This window comes from Phyllostomus hastatus, unplaced genomic scaffold, assembly GCF_019186645.2.
Source record: "Phyllostomus hastatus isolate PE091 unplaced genomic scaffold, TTU_PhHast_1.1 phas_contig_86, whole genome shotgun sequence".
In the NCBI taxonomy this organism is placed as follows: Eukaryota; Metazoa; Chordata; class Mammalia; order Chiroptera; family Phyllostomidae; genus Phyllostomus; species Phyllostomus hastatus.
The window spans coordinates 95,525,055-95,546,127 of record NW_025333977.1 but is presented as its reverse complement, the minus strand read 5'-3'; the positions used below and the strand labels follow the sequence as shown (position 1 = coordinate 95,546,127).

The following is a 21,073-nucleotide window of genomic DNA, read 5'->3' as shown; positions in this document are numbered from 1 at the left end:
GGAGGGAGAAAGAGAGAGAGAGAGAAACATCAATGTGTGGTTGCTGGGGGTCATGGCCTGCAACCCAGGCATGTACCCTGACTGGGAATCGAACCTGCGACACTTTGGTTCGCAGCCTGCGCTTAATCCACTGAGCTATGCCAGCCAGGGCTTCTATGTATCTGTTCTTATGCCAGTGCCAGGCTGTTTTGATTACAGTGGCTTCATAATACAGTCTGATATCACGTATTGTGATCCCTCCTACTTTGTTCCTCTTTCTCAAAATTGCTGCAGTTATTTGGGGTCGTTTATGGTTCCATATAAATTTCTGAAATGTTTGTTCTATATCTGTGAAATATGTCATGGATACTTTAATTCACTATGGTTTTCATTTGCAATTCCTTGATTGCTGATGAGGTTGGACATATTTGTACACTTTACTGGCTATTGGGATTTCCTTTTTGGTCAAGTGCCTCTTCAAGTCTTTGTCCATCTTGGGATTTATTTTTTTAATTCTCCCATTCACTTGGAGGATTCTTTAGGTGTTCCAGATTTTAATCCTTTGTCAATTACTTATGTTGTAAAATATCTTGCCTTTTTCACTTATCCTGGTATCATGAGATGAACATTATAATTTCAGAGTTCCTAATTTACATAGTCAGATCTATGTTTCACTTTATTATTACTTTGTGTATTATAAGAAATTTTCTCCTGCTTTATGGTCATGAATCTCCTGTATTCACCATTTTTATTAGGTCTTTAATCTACTTAGAATTGATATTTGCTTACAATGTGAGATAAGGGACCCATTTCTCACACATACACACACACACACACATTCATACACCATTACCAAGGCAGCCCAGCACAGTTTGGTGAGAAGTGTGTCCTTTTTTCCTTATCAGCCACCCAACCATCCTACCCCCATCACTCCATGTATTCATACCTGTCCCGGGCAGGAAAGAGCCCAAAACTGAAGGCTCTGGGCTGGGAGACCCTGCAGGAGTTTGGTGATCAGTGATAGCCCCTCAGGGCAAGGAGGACAGCCTTCCCTTACTGGACAGGTTGCTGCTGTGGTCAAACAGGTCTGTGGGGCTGTGGCCTGTCACATGTCTGGCTGGTGCTGACATGGGCTTCAGAGGATTGAGCAGGGGTTCAGGATTCATGACCTGAGCTGACCACTGCACAGTCCGGGGGGGGAAAAGGGAGCTCATCTACATGGGCCACAGAAGAGGTCTCTGGAAGCCAGTGAGGTGGCTTTGTTTGTGGCAGGAGGCCCCCACCCAGGGCACTGGAGCAAGGTAAGAGAGGGCCAGAATGGTCTCTGGTCATGTTCTGGCATGTTCCCTGACCAGTTCTGTCTAGAAAATAAAATGTTTCCTCCCAGTTCTTCTTTCCATCTTGGTCCGTTTGGGGCAGCCAAGAGCCAGGAGATGGTCCTCTGGGGAAGGCCACAGTCTGTAGCAAGGATATGCCAGGTCTCTGGACCCCATGCAAGCCCATGGGAACTCATACACATCCACTGGCACTCTGTCCACCAGTTTCCTGAGGGGCTTTTCATATCAGCATCTAGGGCCTGCCACTGGGTGGCGGAGGGTCCCTGCCACCCTCCAATCTGCCTTCCAGACCTGGTACCTTTACTCAGGAAGTGGGCAGTACCTGGCCTGGCAGGACAGCCTTCCTGTTCCTAGAGTCATCAGGGCAGGGAAGAGAGGGGAGGGAATGGGTGTGTACTGGGCACTTACCATGTGCCAGGCACCTCCCATTGGGTAATCTTTACTCCTGCCTTGCAAGGAAGGGAAGATTCGCCCATTTATTAGATGAGGAAACTGAGGCTCAGGGCAGGGCTGTGGTCCAGCTGGGTCTGGCTCAGGAGGGCAGATGGACGCCTGGGATCTCAGTGGCCTGTTTACATGACCCCAGAAGTTGCAGGCTATGGTACACCTCCTAACCAATTCCTTCCAGAGCAGGGGCTGTGTTAGAACTGTAGTCCCTGAGGGGCCAGGAGCAAGAGCCAGTGCTTCCAGGCCCAGCTCAACTTTGGCTAGTGCTTAGGACTTAGGCTCTGTCTCCTCATTTGTGTAGTGGGGGGTAACAATAATGGTACCCACTTCTTGAGATCACTCTGAGGCTTAAATTCAATCTGCCCAACAGGGCTTCAAACACAGCCAGCTCGCAGCAAGCACCCAGGAAATCATAGCTTTTGTTTTCATAGGGAAGATCAGTACCTGAGTTCCCTTCCTCCTCTGAAATTCCAAGTTCCTGTCTGTTTCCTTTCTTCCTGGGCTTTTTATTTATATGTTTATATGTCAATATTTGCTTGGAAATACGGGTACATGGTAAAAATGTTCAACATCATAAGAGCATACAGTAAAAACTACATTTTTTCCCACCCCTACCCAGAACAAACATGAAAAGCATTTTTGGGATATCTTGTCAGAAATACTCAGGGCATGTGTATATCCCTGCCCCACCACCACCACCACCACCCTGTGACTTCCCTCTGGGCCTTTCAACCCAACCACTGGGATTGAGCCTGACCTACTGTCTCCTTCCAGAAGGCACACATATTTGTGGATGCTGGCACCAGATTTTCCTCATTAGCAGGATTTGAGGGAGGCTGCAGCCTGGCACGCGGCAAGTAGGAAGACTGTCGAGCAGCAAAGAACAGTTACTCTGTGCCCAATGAAGGCCCAAGTTGAAGACGAGCTCCCCCTCCTCCCCACTCCAGCAGCTCTGGTTCAGGATTGAGGGTAGAGCCTGGGGACCTGGCTCAGGCCCAGACTGGCCATTGGGTAACCTTGAGCCAGCCCCGACCTCTTCCTAGCTCCTGACTCAGTGCAGAAGCCCAGGATATGTGGTGACCTCAGTAAGAGGACTGAAGGTCTGGCTCTTTGAGGACTCAGGCAAGCCACACATTACCCATCTCACCTGGACTAAAACCCATGACAGGACAGGATTTTCACCACCTTCCTATTAAGCTTTGATGGTTCTCTGTGAGTCAACTAAAGTCAGTTCTAAGTTCCGTTGACATTTCTTTGTAGGCCTTGTGACTCCTGGACCTACTGGTGTCTTATCTCTGTCACAAAAATCTCCTAGAGGGCTGAGGGCAGGACTTCATCTCTCCCAGGGTCTGAGAAAATAAAGTGGCCGGTGGCTACATGTGGCCACATGTTCTGCATGCATGACTGCAAGGCCTCATTTAGAACTCCCTGCCCCCTTGAAGGAAGATCAGAACCCACTGCTGATGTCAGGAAGATGGCTGGGACCAAGGGTCACAGTCACCCAGTGGGCCAGAGCTCCAGATGCTTCCGGCGTACAGTTCAGGTTGCATACTTACATGAGCAGTGGGCAAAGAATTGTGCATTCTTACCAAGCTGTGGACCTGAAAGGCTGTGTTTACCAGACGAGGGCATCTTTGACCAATTCCCAAGCAAGGGCCCTGCATGCTAGCGGTGGAAGCAGCCTTGAGTCCTCAGTGGCAAAGGAGAGGTGCCTGGGCATGGGGGTCTCCTTCCCACTTATGCTGCCTCCCTGTGCTCAGTCTTCCAGAATCTCCTTCTAGGACCATGCTGATAATCGCATGAAAAATGGAATTTAAACACCCTCCTCCACCTGTGGGAGCAGCTTAAGTAGACCCTGCCCAGTGAATCTTTGAAAGGAATCAGGCTATAAGCCTGGCCTTAGCAGCTATAGAATGGCTTGGCTCAAATCATACTTACCTCCACATCTCAGCTCCAGCTCTGCCTGGCTGTTTACTACTGGTCAGGATACCTCTGCACTTTATCATCTGTTAATATACCCCAAGCTCAAGTATGATGGACCCTCACCTTAGTGCCTGGCACCTTGAAAAGTGAACACTGTATTTATGAAGGCATGTTGATTTTAGGACAATGACCCCCACAAACTACACACATTCATTTTACCCACAAATATTTCTTGAACACCTAGTATGTGCCAGGCACTGCCCTGGGGCTGGAAATGAATGGTGAGTGTAACAGACATGACCCTTACCCTCACAGAGCTGTCCAGTGAAGGAGAGGGAAATGCTCACATGGACAGTATCAACCATGTGCTGGGAGGAATTGCTCAGTGGTGCCTGTGAAGGTCAGGCAAGGGTTCCCTGAAGGAGCTGAGGCATGAAGGTAAAGTCAGGGTTAAGGAGATGAAAAGAGAGAGATGAGTGTACCAGGCAGAGGAAATAGCACATGCAAAGGCCCAGGGGCAGGACCCAACTTCCTGGGTATGAGGAGGCTAGAGCAGGTTGGAAAGGGCAGAGATAGGCAGAGGCCAATCCACAGCGGCTTGTGGGCAAGGCAAGGAATTTGGTGCTTATTTCTTAATCAGTGAAGAGCCAGGGTTTGAAGCAGGGCAGTGACATGTTCATTGTTAGATTGTAATGTCCATGAAAATGGTTTAAATCCTGGCTCTGCCTCCTGACCCACCTGCCCTCCCTCTAGGAGGGATAGAGAGGAGGGTGCTTTAGATTGTGTCAGCAGGAAGAGGGAAGTTTGAATGAGGAAGCTTAGGGTGGGATACAGAGGCTGTCTCAGCCACTGCCCTAGCTTCTCTGCCCCCAGGCTGACCCACCACCCAGTCTGCTGGCTGGCTTGGGCCTGCAATGGCCAAACTGCAGTTCTTTAGCAGGGCCACAGGTGGCACCAGCATCCCAGTGGTGGCAGGTGGGCTGGACCAGCGGGGTAAGGGGTGGGATAGGAGACTTCTCTGGTCAGGCCAAGGCCTAACGAAGCTTCCCCCTGTTTTTCACCTGTACCATGAGCTAGCCCCCAGACTGCTGGTTCCATGGCTCCAGCCTTCAATTGCCACCACCCCATCTTTCATCACCTCTAAGGATTCACTCCATCAGTTGGCCCTGTCTTTTCAAGCCTATCTAAATTTGCCACTAAGTCTAACCTGGTGACAGCTGGGTGAAACCACTCTTTGCAGGGGAATGCTTGGGTCCAGATCTTCCCTGTAGCCTCAGGTCAGTGAAATGCAGATAATGAAGTCCTGGCTATGCAGGGTGGGCAGGGAGTCAGTGAGTTATGCGTAAAGCACACAGTAAATGCCCAACAAATGTTAGCCTAGCCAGGGCCACTCAGGAGGCCTTCCAAGCCTGGCAGTCCCTTCCCCTGCTCCACAGCTAAAGCACAGAGATGCAAGTGTGTGTTGAATGAAGAAGCACCTTCCCCACCAGAGGCTGAGTCCCCAGGTGGGATTGCTCATGGCTTGTGCCATATGTTGGTATCAGATCCTAGCTCCCTGCATTCTGTGAGTAATCTTACATCTTGGGCAAGTGGTCTGGTCCTTCTGAACCCCATTCCTTCTGTAAGATGTGGACGGTGTCATATCTGTGTTTGGGAGGGTTGCAGACACCCTGTGTGAACCACGTGGAGCCCCTGACACTGAATTGGTGCTGTGGAAATGGCAGTCACTGCTGCTGCTAGTGTAGCTAACCGTCCTTCCCTGGAACTAAGGGAGACCAAGGAGCAGAAGCTAGAACCTTGATGCAAGCAGCATACAGCAAGAGGGAATTTACTAGAAGGTAGCATTGTCCCCAGACCATCCAGGAAAAATGGAAGCCTAGAACAGGGCCCCTCCTTAGGACAGGAGGCAGAATCCACTAGGAATGCCTCCAGGAAGGAGTGTGCACTTGTTTCCTACTTGGGTGCCCCCAAGCAGGGTCAAGCCCCATGAGAAGCCCATCAGATATGACTGCCATGAGGATGAGTCCCACTTTGGGAGGGACCCTAGAAGAGGAAATGACCTGGAGGAAAATAACTGAAGTCCAAGCCCAGCACCCTCACTCCTGCTTTCAGTCCCCACTTGTGGTGGTATGTTAAATGTGGATTACCTTTAACCAGGGTAATAATTACTGCAGACATAGTGGACATGTTGAACAGATTGCTGTGTGCTTGTAAACACAAGTTGTGTTTCTAACACTCGGGGGGTTTGCAAACCTTGATGTCTTTGCTATTAATACCTAAATGACAGTCATTTATGCAAATTGTGAAAGAGACCAAAATTGTCTGTGGTTTGGTTGCATAAGTGATTTTGTTGCTCATTGTGGGTCCACTCCAGGAACCTGGAGGGCCCACTCTGGGTCTCAAGGTTTACATTTGTTTTGTGGGGTGGGTTCTCTTACCAAGACTCAGTGATACAGAAGTTCTAGACTTTTCAAGGATAGATCTACAGGTGGGAATCCCAGTTCTGCCATGACCAGTTGAGTGGCCTTGAGGTATGCCATTTAACCTCTCTGGGTCATGATTTCCTTATGGACTAAACCATGGGACTTGATAACTGACTCCATGACATGGCTGCAGACACCTGTCTCTTGTGCAGGAAGTGCTCCCTGGGGACCTGTCTTTTGCTCTTCCAAAGCAGGAGGTGTACAGTCTTATTTCCAAGAGGAGGGGGACAGGGTCGTGACAGCTACCCTTCACCCTTTCCTACCTCTCGGTCCTCCTGGTGCTGTACCAGGGCGGTCTTCCTCAGCCTTAGGTGACAGTGAAGACATTACATGCTTGAGGGTATTTTCTTTTCTTTCTGTAAAAAGTGTGTTATCAGATCCCTGTTACCCACCAAGCAGGGTTTCTAGAAGTATGTGACCCAGGCTCTAGGTGGCGTATGAACTGATTCCAGGTGAGCCATCAGTTCAGTATTCAGTGATGTGGAATACATCACTTGGAAGCCGGGAGAAAGCTGTTCCCCTCCCAGTGCTCTATCAGCCCTTCTGACTACATCCACACCAAGGTGGTAGTTGGTGCTAACGTGTCTTTAATGACTTTTTATCACTGAAAAAAAGGCTTAATTATATTTCATTATTTTATAGGAAGTAATATCATCACATGGTTTAATAGCTAAATGCATAAAAGGGCACACAGTGAACAGGAAGCCACCCTCCCAGCCCTGGCCCAGTTCCCCCAGAGGCAACTGCTGTCCAGAGATATTTTATACATGTATCATCATATGTGTGTGTGTACTCTTCCCCTATCTTTTTTTTGTAATCCAAATACAGGATTCTCCACCTTATTTTTCTCACTTAGCAATACATCTATATCATTTCCTATGAAGCATCCTTCTGTTTTATGCTGCTTTCTGTAACAGGGATTCTCCACACTTGTAATCTCTGTTTTAAACCAACAGGCCTTCAAGCACAGGCTTTCTGCTGATAACAGAATCCAGGCAATGTTTTCCAATAGTATTTTGGTTTTGGTGATTTATTTTTATGGGAAAATTTAACTTATGCTCAATGAACCTGGTTTTTCAGATGTAGCAGATATAAAGTCTCCCTGGTAGAAAGAATGGCATTAAGTAATTGATATACAGTGCTATGTGGTCCTTGCTTGGGAAAACTAACCTCGGGATAAGTCCAAGCCACTTCTTCCAACTGCTACCCCCTACATACAGACCCACAGGATGAAGCTTCTACTTCATTCTCTGGCCTCACGTGTCATACTCCACATATTTCCAGAACTATGATTATATTTTTCCAAGCTCCCAAAACTTTTGCCCATGCTATTCCCATGCCATTCTCTGTGCCTGCAGTACCTTTCTCCTGCTGGGCCCCCCAGAGAATTCTCATTCATGCCACAAATACTAAAACAGGAGTCACCTCTTCCAGGAAGCCTTCCCTGATTGCCAACCCATCACCTCTCAGTCATTCCTGCCTCTATGCTGGGTTGCTCCCATGATTGCTTTGATCACCCACTTTGGTGCCCTGGCATAGTGCAGAGATTTTCAAACTGTGGCAGGCATCAGACCTGGAGGGTCAGAATTTGCATTTCTAATGATTCCCAGCTGCGACTGTGGCTGCTGGTATTCCTGGGACCAGGCTTTAAGAACCGCTGGTGGAGTGGAAAGAATGTAGACTGAATGTCAATGTTCCTGGGTTGTAATTCTGGCTTCATCATTAATGTGTTGTATGTCTTTGGGCAAATACATAACCTCTCTGGGCTTCAGGGCCCCCTTGGTAAACTAGAATGAAAACCACCTTGCAGAGCTGCTGTCAGGATTATGTGAACTTGTGCACCACAGGGCTGGCACCATCAGTTTTGAGTTGTCTTCAATCCCCCTACCCATTGAGCTTCCCGAGCTTAGGACCCACATCTGATTTCTCTCTGCATTCTCTGAGATATCTAGTCAAGGCCTGACTCGTAGTGGTTGGTAATAAATGTAGGGGAGTTGTTGAACACATTTAGGAACACGCATGTTCTCTGTTATAGATTTATTTAAATAATAAATCAGATGTCACGTGTACCCCACCTCCATTAGTTCCAAATCAGGGGAATCAGGTCAAGCTGGTTGAAGCCTTCCTCCCATTGGGACAAAAGAAGCTGTTGTTTAAATCAATCACATAAAAAAGACTGCACAGAGGATGTTTAACCCACTTAAGAGAAGCTCTTAGTGGCATCCATTTGCAAAACAGGCATCCCCAGCACTTGTTATAAATGAAAGCAACTATTTATTAAAGTAGAGGCCGCTGGGGCCGTGGCTTGGCACCCCCTTGGTAGGTGTTCTGTGGTATAAAGGCACTACTTAAGAGTAAGCAAGATACTTCCCTAACAGCCCTGTAGAATGTGGAGCTGGCCCTGCCAGATGACTGAATCAGTGACAGCCATACGGGATGTCGTGTACCAGAGCATGCAGCTTTTTCTCTATATTTTTTCTAGGTTTCCTCAATTTCCCCAACCTCTTTAATGCAGATGGGCCCCAGTTTAAGCAAAGCTGTTAGAAAAGAAACCCAAATATATTAAAGATGGTCATTCACTTTGCCAAAAGGATGCCCATTTTTTTAAATAAAATCTTCACCTGACAGTTTTCTTTAAGTACTGGGCATACTAGAGATAAGAATCAGTGTTTTTGAAAAACCATTTCATCTGGACTTTTCAGAATCTGTGGTGTATAAAGAGGGGTGTTGGCTCAGATTGAATAAGATGAGGGTGAGAATGGGGATCAGGAAGGGGGTCTTTTGTTCCCTTCCATGCTCACAAGTCTTGCACCACCCCTGCGGTTATTTCTGAGCCAGAATGAATCTAGTTCAACATGATTCATTCATTTATCTGACATTTATTGAGCACCTACTGGATGCTGGGATACAGTGGTGAAGAAAGCCCCTTCCTTCACAGAACTTCATTTTGGTAGAAGAGACAGACAGTAAATAAATTAATAAGTAAGTAAGCAAGATTCTATAAAATGTAGGCTGTGAGATGGGCTTTAAAGGGAATAAAAAGAGACCAAGAGAATGGAGGTGTACCTTACCTGGGGGGTCTGGGGAGGTCCCTTGGAGGAAGTGACAATGAATAGGTGACCCGTATGGTGAAACATATGCACTGTCTCCAGCTCTTAAGTGTGGGGTCTGTCTCCTTCCCGGACGATAGATGGGGGGGTGGCGCGGGGGTAGGGCTGGAGCCATAGAACTTAATTCATCCCTGGTCCCAAGCTCCCAAAGGGGTTTATAGGTAGGGACACTTTCAGTGTGGGCTCAGCCCTGGGACTGATTTATTGAGGGAGAAATGGAGAAGCAAGCGCAGACAGCTAGGAAAAAGAAGGAGCAAAGGCAAGGACTGCCTCCCTGATTTAACCCAACCTGGGCCTCTAAGGCAGCCTCAGCGGAACTGGCAGAAGACTCTTGTCCTTTCCCAGTGGCACCTGCTGTCCCCACCCTGCTTCCCCCAAGATGCACTGCATTCCAGAGGGGAATCAGGGCATTCCCAAGAAAGGGAGTCAGGATTTGTGACCGGGGTCTTAGGAGCTGCCCGAGTGTGGGCAGTGGGGGTCAGAGTGCATAGTGAAGGACCCCCCTTCTTTCTGGATGATAAGGCTAAGGATCATAGTAAAGTGTCTGATTCAGAGTATCTACCTTTTGAGAGATGATCATGACTCTGTGAGAAAGGTAACACCCCCTGGGGTTAGAAGAGGCAAGAGGCAGGGAGGTGAGAAAGGAGACCCAGAAAGACCAGTGCATTTTACCAAGATGGAAGTTCACACAGGTGCAAGGAAGCTGGGATTTGATACTATCTTCGTCAAGCAGCCTCACTCTAGGGCTGGAAAGGCACTTAATTCAACAAACGTTGGCTTGCTTGTGTGTTAGCTCTGGTGTGAGGTGCAGGGGCAAGTGGAGCAGGGGAAAGGCCTGCCATACTCTGAAGGCCTCCTGGGTGCCCAGCCCTGGCTAGGCAGTTACAAGTGTCATTATCAAGCTTCACACCACTCCTGCGATGAAAGTCTGTGCTCCCCCTGTGGGTGAAGAAGCATGGAGGCCACGGAAAGCTGGGTAACTTGCCTGAGGTCAAATGTTGGGTAGGGGAGGATGTCTGTCGAGGACTTCTGAGCATAGGCCTGCCTCGTTCATTTGGCACAGAGAACTGGGGCAGCCTGGGTTCCATCTCAGATAGAGGGAATGGGCACAGAAGGGAAGACCTGGAATAGCTTGGAGCCATTTTCCTTCAGCTGTCCCTGAGGGAGGGCTGAACCCACTGAGTGTAAGCACTGAGGGTGTTACCTCTCATATCCTGAGGATCTGGCAATGGCTTCCTTGTGTCACCAGCCAGAGAAAGGAGGGTTGAGTATGAGAGGCTGAAATGGGGGCACTTTTGATTGTATCTTGGGACCAGCAGGCACCCTGATGGCAAGTGTGATGAACGGTGTGATTTGGAGAGGGTGGGGGTCAGGGAAGAGCCCTTCACTGATGAAGGCAGCAGCTCAATTTTTTGTTTCTACATTTCTTCCTGATATTGACAAGCCCCTTGAATCCTGCAAGACCTTCAAATGAACATTTCCCATTAATTTTAGTAGACTCATAGCTCAAGTAGCCACATTTCAAAAGCCACAGGTCTGTTCTCCATAGGCCCTGCCCACTAGACTCCTGAATAAGCAATCTAGCTCACCTGGCTGGGCCCAGTAGAGGGACCCTAAGGGATGAAGTATGCCTACAGGAAGAGCCAGACTAGGAAGGGATGTGGTGAGCACATTCTGACCTGAGGCTGCCACCACCATCTTCCTTTACTTTTGCAACAAACCAACACCCTGTATGTGGCACGGGTCACCATGGGCAGTGGGTTTCTTGAAGCATGGAGTGCTCTGGGGATCTAGGCTAGGAGGGCTTCTTGCAGGAGGTGATCATTTTTTAATCTGATGTTCACTTGGTCAGTCACATGCTGTTTTTCAGAACTCCCACAGGATCACCCTATACCTATAGCAGTGTGGGGTTTTGTTTCTCCTTGTATCAGAACCTGTGTTCTAGATGTGGTTCTATTATTACAGCCTCTCTCTGAGGGTCTTCCCCATGCCCTCACAGGCTATATTAATCCATTTGTCAACTGGCCTGGGTTGCGGGCCAGGACCCCTGTTGGGGGTATGTGATAGGCAACTGATCTATGTCTCACTTGCACATTGATGTTTCTCTCCCTCTCTCTCTCCCTTTCCCTCTCTGTAGAAGTAAATAAAGAAAATCTTTAAAGACCACAGGAAAACATCCTCCTTTCATCTGAAATCATGATGGTTCATTTGTCAGAGCAGTGGAGAAAGAGCTATGGAAAGGAAGTCAGATGACCACTTCTTGGCTGTGTCCCAGTATAACTTGAGGAAGGGCTCCCCACTCTCTAAGCCTCAGGTTCTTCATCTATATAATGGGAAGGCAGCAGTGGCTAGTGGTGACTCCTTATGGCTTTAAAGCTGTAGGATATGCTAACATTAAGGGCACTTTTGATCTCACTGTCATGGTCCAGGTCCTGGCCAACCCAAGTGTTATGGAGTTTTTTGTTGTTGGGACTCAGTCCCCCAGGTTCTGTGACAGGTGTCTGGAATCAGGCCAGTGATATGAAGCAGTAGCAAAGCCAGAGCCCCAGTTGGATGAGTGGGTGGAGAATGGATGGAGAGCCGTGGCCCCTGCCCTTGAGGTGCCCACTGTCTGGGTGAGGAGTTCTCACTCTGCCTGGTAGGGTTGGACAGGAGAAGAGGCAGCTCAAAGAGAAGGTGACATTTAGGCTGGTCTTTGAAGGTTGAGTAGGAGGTTACCAAGCAGATGAAGAGAGCAACCCAGGAACTGGGAACAGCATAAGCAAAGGGGAAGTGCATGGTGTATTCTGGGAGGAGCTAGCTAGCAGAGATGGTAGTTGGGAGTGAGGCCAGAAAGAGAGTCATGGGCTGGATGACACCCAAGTGAGTGCCTGAGCTGGTAAATGGCCATATTGTCTAGTTCTACATAAACAACCCTCAGCCTCCTAAAGTAAGTTATCCCAAAGTCGTTTAGTTTATTTTGCTTAGTAAGATCAGAGAAGTCCCTGATTTACAAGTAATTTCTATTAAAAATGATTAAAACTGAAAAAGTAACTTGGCACTTAAAAAGAACAGCTTTATTTATATGGATAATTTCTCTTCTGGGGACTGACTAGCTTTGCTGAGATGTCACGTTAGAGAGTTCTATGTTCTGTGCAGCTATCTCTTTTTTTATGGAATCCAACATTCATACAAATAAGTTCCATTCTGTTTAGAACCCACAGCTCCCTACAACTTACCCATGCCCGGGCTGTGTGCTGGACTGTCCATGCTACTGCTGTGCCATCCCAGCAGTGGAGCACTGTGGCCTGAGAGGCAGGTCACCTGGGCCAGTGTCAGTGTTATTCCCTTCATTTCTCTGGGCCTCACTTTCCCTGTCTGTCAAATAAGGGGTTGGGCTGGGGGGGTGACCACAGAGCTTCCTCCTAGACCCAGCATTCTGGCTGTGATATAGGGATGTTTATTCCAATGTTATGAAGAGTGACATATTATAATGACCTGTAGACAGTAAGAGGGAAGCTGGAATGGGCCTATATGGCAAATGTAATTAAATTTTATGGCTGCCAGTAAGACACAGCCTGCTCAAAAGACAAGAGAACTGGATTGGCCACAGACCGCTTAAATACAGTCTGGAATTGGGGTCTTTGTGGATTGGCTGTGGCAGGTTTCAGACTCTCCTAGAAAATGTTAGAAGATGTCAGAAGGCTTCCAACCCCATGGGTTACTATATCTTTTATTGATTTCTTTATTTCACTGGTCTTTTTTTTCTTATGGTAATAAATTCTTATTTAAAAATTTAAAAACTATGCACAGGCATAGAGTGAAAAGTCTTCCTTTCTCTTTCCCACCTCTGTCCCAACAAGACCTCCAACTTAGAGGACAGAGGCCTATCTCCAGGAATCTCTGGAATCCCTAGTTTCCTTTCCCAGATGCTACCGCTGGTACCTGTTTCTTGGGTCTCCTTTAAGAAATAGTCTATGCTTATCTTATATAAGCTCGCTAGTGGTCTATATGCTTTACTGTACATAAATTTCACATTTTTCTGGACTTTTAATGTTGGTGTTGTATCTCAGATCTTTTCCTATAAGTGGGCATGGCGCCGCTGCCATCATTTACACATAAGATCCCACCGGTGGGCACACCACAGACTGCTTAATAGGTCCCACTGAGACATTGTGTGTTCTCTCCTCTGTGTTCTGCTGTTACAAACAGCTAACATCCTTGGACCTAAGTGTTTGTGCACATGGATAGCTAGTTTGTAGGGTTCATTCCTAACAGTGAATTGTCCTATCCTGTGGCCATCTTGTCTGAAGGTTACCTGGCCTGACCCTGTTATTTTAATCACGGTCTTCCCCCATGATGTTTGGATTCTGCTCTTCCAGATTTTGTCCACAGGGTCTGAGCCAAGGCATCAGGGGTCTAGATGAAAGGGCAAGACATTCTCTGGGGTAGCTGGAGTCAACATAAAACTTCTTCAGGGTTGTTTCATTTATTTCAGGGTTGACAAAGTTTTTCTGTTATAAATATTTTAGGCTTTGCAAGACATACGTTTCTGTCATAACTGTTCAACTCTGTTGCAGCACAAAGGTATCCATGGACAATACGTAAGTGAGTGGGTATGAGTCTGTTCCAATAAAACTTTATTTTAAAAAACCAGACAGTGGTCTAAATTTGGCTTTCAAGCCTTAGTTTGACAACCTTTGATTTATTCAGTTGCTGGGCACCTCTATGTCCCTGGCCTCATAGTAGGCATAGGGGTTGCTATAGGGAAGGATGCAGGCCCAATTCACCTGGCAATGACAATACAGCTCATCGGTGTGAGGAAAGAGCAGCTGCAAAGAAACGTGAAAGTTTATTGTACAAGAGGAGTTTCTAATTTGGACTAGAAGTCAATCAGGGGTTGTCTTCTGGAAGAAGTGAAATCAAAAGCTGAAACCCATAGTCCTAGCCATGAGCCAGGCACAGTGGGGAGTTTGGGGGTCTGATAGAAGTTAAGCATTTCTGGAGGTGTGCCATGCATGGAGGGGGCATGATGAAGGGCAAGGGCTGGAGGGATGAACCAGAACCAGGCCACACAGGCCTTGGGGCCAGCCATGTGGAGGGGATGGCCTTCATCCCAACAGCTCTGAGACAGGGACTGCAAAGGTTGACCTTTGGGGGAGTGCCAAATATCTGGCCCAAGGACATCAAGGAGGCTGTGGAAATTGGGAGGCTTTCAGAAGCCAGGGGGAAGGGATGAAGTTGGATTGTGGCATGTGAAATGGGCCAAGACAAGCAGCTCAGTAATGAAACCCAGGACAATAAAGTGGAAGTAAGCATTTTCATGATTTTCTTGCATCCTACAGCCCCACTCATCCCTCAAGGCCAAGTCCAAATGTCCCTTTATCTTGGAAGGCTCTAGAGGAGCAGAGTTATAGGCTTCTTCTTCTATACTATCATGCCATTATACTGGGGGACACTTGTCACAGCAGTATCTTCCTATTGAGGTCTCAGAAGACAGGCAAAGAATAAGCACTACTAAATGCTTGATAAATTAAATCCAATGGCAGGGTGAATTAGCCAGAGTAGAGGTGGCTGATGAGCTGCACTTTACAGTTGAAGAAACTGATACTCAGAAAACAAAGCAATTTGCCCAAATGGTACATGTATGAATTCTTCCAGTCTTGTCATTTCAGCGGAAAAAATTGGCTTTCTCTGCCTTTTTATGCTGGAACTTTTCTTGCTCACCTCGTAATTTGCTAAATTATTAGTCTTTGAAGTAATTAACTGAGCAGAAGCAATAGGCACACTTAGCAGGAAGATCAAACAAGACGAGAGAATTAAGAGGCATTTGAATTCCCAACACTCCATCCTGTGGTGTTCCAAATGCTAACAAGGAAATTCAACCCTCTTCTAAATCCCAGCTGGAACAGCATCTGGTGAGTGAGTGAGTGGTGAGGCCCTGGGCCTGAAGAAGTGCTTGGAATTCTTAAAGAATCAGGTCTGGAGGCTGTTGGAGCCTGTCTGGAGTGCTCTAGGCAGCTGTATTGGGGAATTCTCTTGGCTGTGAGTTTATTGCAGGCTAATTTTAGAGGGCAGTTCAAGCTGGGCTGGAGTTCACCCACTCCAACAAGACTATATCAACCCTATTTCCTCCCAGCTCCTTTCACCCCTCTGTGTGTGGGTGCTTTTGTCCATCTTCTTGATTCTAGACATCCTAGTAGGTGTGAGGTGATATCTCATTGTGGTTTTGATCTTTATTTCCCTGATGCCTAGTGATGTTGAGCATCTTTTCATGTGTCAGTGGCCATTCAGATACTTTCTTGGGAGAAATGTCTATTCAGATCCTGTGCCCATTTTAAAAACCAGTTATTTGTCTTTTTATTAAGATTTTATTTATTTATTTTTAGAGAGGGGAAGGGAGGTAGTAAGAGAGGGAGAGAAACATCAATCAGTTGCTTCTCACGTGCCCCCAACTGGGGACCTGGCCTGCAACCCAGGCATGTGCCCTGACCGGAAATCAAACCAGTGACCTATCAGTTCCCAGGCTGACACTAAGTCCACTGAGCCACACAAGCCAGGGCTATTTGCCTTTTTATTATTGAGTTGTAAGAGTTCGTTATATAGTACTGATACTAGACTTAATCAGATACATGATTTGCAAGTATTTTCTCCCATTCTGTATATGTATATATGTATTTATAATGTAGAAAAGAAAACAGAAGCAAAGAAGAGGAATGTGGAGATGGGCCATGAGGGGCACTGGATCCCTGCTCAGTCTCTTGTCTGGGTACCCTAGCACACTTAATTGGCTCTAGGGACTTCTCCATTTCATGCTGCAAGCTGAGCTAGCTCAGCCCTCTTCTTTCACTGTCCCCTACACCAGCCCAGTTTGCTCATCTGGGAATAACGCTCATCAACAGGCCCTTTGCACCACCCCCTCCAAATGAAAGATTTAAAAGGACGCAAGATGGTCGACACTACTTTAGTGGGCCTACACTTCCTGTCTCCCACAGAACTGCCAGCTGCCTGGCCCTCCAAGAAAAAGAATTGCAGATGGGGTATTCCAGGACAGGTGCGGTGGCCTAAGACAGGTCAGGTTTTGATTATATCTCTGTCAGCTGGGTATCTGCCAACCACATTTGGGCATTCCACAAATGTGGGTGTGGGGCACTGTGTGTGCCTTCCTGAAGCCTAAGGACAAATGGACGGATAATAAACAAATAAATATGCAAATTAAGAACAGCAAGCCATGATTGCTTTATATAGTAGGGTAAGCTGGGCTGAGCAGCCTGGGAGAGGAGAAGGTGTGGGGAAGCCCCTTAGTTAACCCAATTAAGCTGAGCTTCAGTTTCCTCTTCTGGAAAATGGGACCTATAATAACTCCACAATATCACAGTGTTGTCTTGAGGACCAAATATCAGTAAAGAGTTCTAAAATACTAATTAGGATTACTTTAAGCCTGCCATGGGGGTCTGAAACTTGTCTCTGAGTGAGGAAAGTTCAGGGGCTTGGATGGACTTAGGGAGAAAAGCTGCTTCCATTAGATTCCCACCAAAAAGTCCCCAAAAGGGTGTCCCCAGCCTCAGGACCCACTCCTTTCTCTAGGGCAAGAGCATCAGAGCTCCGAAATTACACCACCCGGGACAGCCAAAGCCCCGTTTTAAGAACTGCAGCCAAAGTCAGGATTGGCAGACATTGGCACCATCAGTAGAGCATGCCTACAGATTTCTGGTCTGAGCTATTTTATTTGTTGTCGTTGCACGTTGGGGAAGTAGAGAAATTAGGGATATCTGTGTTGGAGAAGTGCACAGTCCTCCCAGAAAAGGGCCAGTCTGAGAATCCCGCCGCTGCTCTAGTCACCCTTCTAGCTCCCTGGATCTGCCAGTCCCGCCTCTTTATGAAGCCCTGCCCCTTTCTGCCAGGCCACAGTGCTCCTTCCCTGCGGCCCCTCTTCCTGGCCACGCCCCCTAGCTCCTCCCCCTCCCGGGCCACATTCCTCCGGCTGGGCCTAGGTTAGCGCCTGGCGGGCGGGGCGGCGACGGCTGAGAAGGAGGGGGAGGGGGGTGGGATTAGGTGGGGTAGGGGTCGGATTTGGGGCCTGGAGCGGTGGGAACTGGCCAGGCATTGGTGGTCTCCAGGGTAATCGTGTGGCGGGTGATCAAGTCTTTTGGTGGTCGGGTAAAGGCCCTGGGATTCGGCCGCCCCTGGCGGGAGTAGGCGGCTCTCTGCCCGGCCTGGGCCGCTGGCGGCCGGCCCCGTCAGCTCCCACTGCAGCCACAATGTGGTGCCTACACTGCAACTCGGAGCGGACCCAGTCCCTGTTGGAGCTAGAGCTTGACTGCGGGTAAGGGCACACCGGGCAGGGCCGAGGCCGGCGGGGTGGGGGGAGCGGGAAGGGGGGCCAGGCGTGGGAGCTCCCGCGAGAGGGTGGAGGGGAGGGGCTGAACTCAGATCCGCTGGTAGGCAGGGCCCTGGGTGGGGTGGGGTGGGGTGCCCGCAGTGCCCCAACCACAGCTCACTTGAGTGCAGTGTGTTGAAGGTTTGTGAGAGCTAGTCGCTGTGTTCTGTTGTGCGATGGTTTGTTAGAGAGTGCCCGGGAGGTGAGTGTGTGTACCTAAGAGAGGCTTCGGGAATGGGTGTTGCGAGAGTTGTGAGACTGTCAGGACCCGTGCCTGAGTGTAAGAGAGGGAGGACTGTGACAGGGTGCAGTGTGTATTAGTGTGTGTGAACCAGACCTAGGCCCTGAGTGTGTGCGTGTGAGTAAAAGATACTGTCTGGATGAGAAGCGTGTGTTCATGCTCATGAGTGACTGGATACATATGTAGGAGAAACTGATAGGAGTTGTTATGTGGTGGGAGGCAGGACAAGTGGTTAGGAGTTTGTGAGAGGGAGCGTGTCCAATGGGCCATTGTGCTTGTGACGGGTTGCAGGTGGGCTAGAGGCTGATAGGAAGTCCTCCTGCAGTCCTGTTTATGCAAGACCTGAGTTCTGTGTTTGGGATCATGTGTGTGCTCTGTCATGGAGTATGTGCAAGGCTGAGGGACCCGTTAAAGTGCTGTGCTAGGTGTACTCCAGGTGAGGGCCCCCTGGGAGTGCACTGGGGCACCTGGAGCTGAGGGAGGTTGAATTCTGTGTGGCTCCTGTTGTGGCTGTGAGGGGGCTGCTGGTGGGATTGGGGGTGTTTGTTTATGTACACCTGGTGTAGTCAGGAATGGAGTATGGAGGCTGGGGGGTGGCAGGGATGAACTCCTGTCCCAGAGACCAACCCTTTTCTGCTTCAGGGCCTGTGGCTGGCTGGCTGAGCATCAAAGGGCCCACCCATATTTATGGCCAGAGAGGGAGAAAGAGAGTGTGTATGTGCTGGGAATATTGATATCCTTGCTCCGCTAGCCAGAACAGCTGCTCCCTGAGCTGTCTGCAGGCCCCTCCTAGGAGCAGGGCTGTGGAGTGGAGGGGATTTGTTGACAAGTGATTTGACTGTGTCAGGGCCCCTGGGGGGAGGCCCACCAGCAACCAGTTGATCTTTGAGTTCAAAAATTCTGCAGCCTATGTCTGGCAGTTGCACTGAGAACATGCATATGTCCCCTCTGCCCCCTCCTCACCCCAGGGGCCTGAGGCTGTGGGCCTGAGGCTTCATGTGTGGTGGTGAGGGAGCAGTTCCTAAGGACCCATTGCTCCTTGCATCTGGGGTGGAGGCTGAGCAAGCCACAGCTGCAGCACCAGCTGTCTGGAATGAGTGGATCAGTCTGAGAATGAGGGTCCTGATATTCATAGCCCACATGTGCCACTGCCTTAAGCAGCTGTCCCACCTAGTATTGTGTTTACATTCTTGTTCTTGTGGTACTGGCATTCCTATATCGCAGGAGAGAAAACTGAGTTTGAGTGTTCAGTCTTGTCAACACCAAGGCTCTCTGGTTTATTGAGAGCCTGCTGTATATAGCCTCTGCTCTAGGCTGTATTTGCTCACCCTTCAGCCTCAGAGCAGGTGGGTCACATTTGCTCCCCAGTGCCTCGGATGTGGTTCTGAAGGAAGCCTGGGAGAGGGCTGAAGAGAAACAGCTCAGCTTCTGGCCTGCAGAGGGAAGCCAGGAGGTCCTTGCACTGGCCACCTTGCCCCTACCCAGAGTCTTTCCAGCTGGCCATCTCCTCCTCTCTAAACTCTGGAAAGATGCAGCATGCTGCAGAGACCTTGGGAGAACCCCATTCTATAACAGTCCAAGACACCCTGCCTTGGTACACCCTGCAAGTGCAGGCTTTTCTAACAGCCCTTGTGTATGGTGCCTAATGCTTTGCTGTTTGAGCCTTGTGGCAGCCCCAGTCTTTCCCTACCTCCCTTTCTAAATGGAGGAATTAAGATAGGGAATCCAGTAACTTGAGCAGAATATTGCAAGCGGAGCCTGAAGTAAAACCCAGACATTTTGATGCTGGGCCTCTGTAGGGCCCCTGGCAGCCCTGCTGGGATTTTTAGGCTTTTGCTCAAAGTTTGACTATGAACTAGTTCTGTTAATATTTACATAGCTTCAGTTCAAAAACATGGACAGAACTGACATCTGCACAAACAGTGAGGTGACTGGGCAAATAGGTGTTTCTGGAAGGGATTGGACAGGGCTCCCTGGACTATGGGAGCTGTGTGTGTGTGTGTGTATGCGGGTGTGATCTGGCTGGACTTTGTGGAGCATGGGACCATGGTTTGCCAGGAGAATCTGTGAGTTTAGGGCAGCGGTAAGAGGCAAACAGACTTTGTTTTAAATCTCAGCTCAGCTTTGTGAGTTTGTACAGTTACTACACCCCTCTGGGCCTCAGTCCCTTTATCTGTGGAAGGCAGTGATAATGCTGCCTCACAGAGGTGTCTGAGAGTGGGCGCCTAAAAGCCCTTGCCCAGCTGGCCAGCTCCAAGCCTTCAGTCAGATGCTGTGATCATTCAAGTCAGCATTCTTCTCTTCCCACTGCCACTAACCCTTTGGATTTTCTTCCTTCCTCTTTTGTAAGTTTCCTTTGAATTATGATGAGGAGTGGAATATCCATCCACCAAGTACAGTGGCAAGAGGACAGCACAGCTCTGATGGGCTTAGATCCAGCCAGGCCTGGGGAGAGTTCCACAGAGGTGGCCCGGGTGCCCTGTGGAAGTGTGTTTGTGTGGCAGAGGAGGATGCTCAGAGGCTGAGTGTGATTTATTATTTGTCCTCAAAAGCACATCATAATGAGTTTAAAGGCCATTAAGGCTCCTGAAGAATTAATTGGTGCGGCCTTACAAAATCTGGCTGCTGCTCCTCCTGCATGAGCTGTAGCCGAGAGAAAATTGATGGCGATTATGGTGGAAAACATGGCATGGTTCCACCTGGGCCTGCCACTCTTCTGGCTGCCATGGCTAAACTCCTAGTTGGTTGAGTGTGCCCCTCCAAGCCGTAGGCCCATGGCAGGCATGCCCTCCTGAGCTTGGAGGAGTGCTTTGTTCTCTGGGAAGACATATGTGACCCAAGGGCACCCAATGTTGCACTTTCCTATATTTCTTTATTTACTCACCAAACAGTTTCTGCTACATTGTGCTAGGCTCTGGGCTAGATGTAAAGGAACTAAGATGAATAATGTGAAACTGTGCATCACAGAACACAGGCCTTGGGGTTGCACAAAACCCTGATTCCACCTCTTCCCAGCTGACTTCAGGTATGTTGCCTGCCCTATCTGGGCCATGATTTTTGTCATCAATGAAATAGGGCCAAAGTTACCTCTTGAGAGGATGTGCAACTTTGCCTACTGACTGGCACATATTGGATGCCCCCCCACCCCCTGCAAATGGCAGCTGTTGTCACTATCTTACTACTACCACCTTTTC

At 48.6% G+C, this 21,073-nt stretch overlaps 1 protein-coding gene across 7 annotated transcripts in view; it reads left to right on the top strand.

Annotated features, from left to right (window-relative positions):
• The window catches only part of IQSEC1 (IQ motif and Sec7 domain ArfGEF 1), a 211,821-nt gene that overhangs the window by 107,628 nt on the left and 83,120 nt on the right, over positions 1-21,073 (top strand). For 2 of the 7 annotated variants that reach the window (XM_045850723.1, XM_045850720.1), the window contains exon 1: positions 17,320-17,584. The exons of the other annotated variants lie outside the window; for them this stretch is intronic. In XM_045850723.1, coding sequence (XP_045706679.1) covers positions 17,520-17,584 — 65 coding nt within the window. In that variant the 5' untranslated portion in view covers positions 17,320-17,519. Of the gene's footprint in view, positions 1-17,319; positions 17,585-21,073 lie in introns of those variants that run through there. 7 annotated transcript variants of the gene reach the window in all.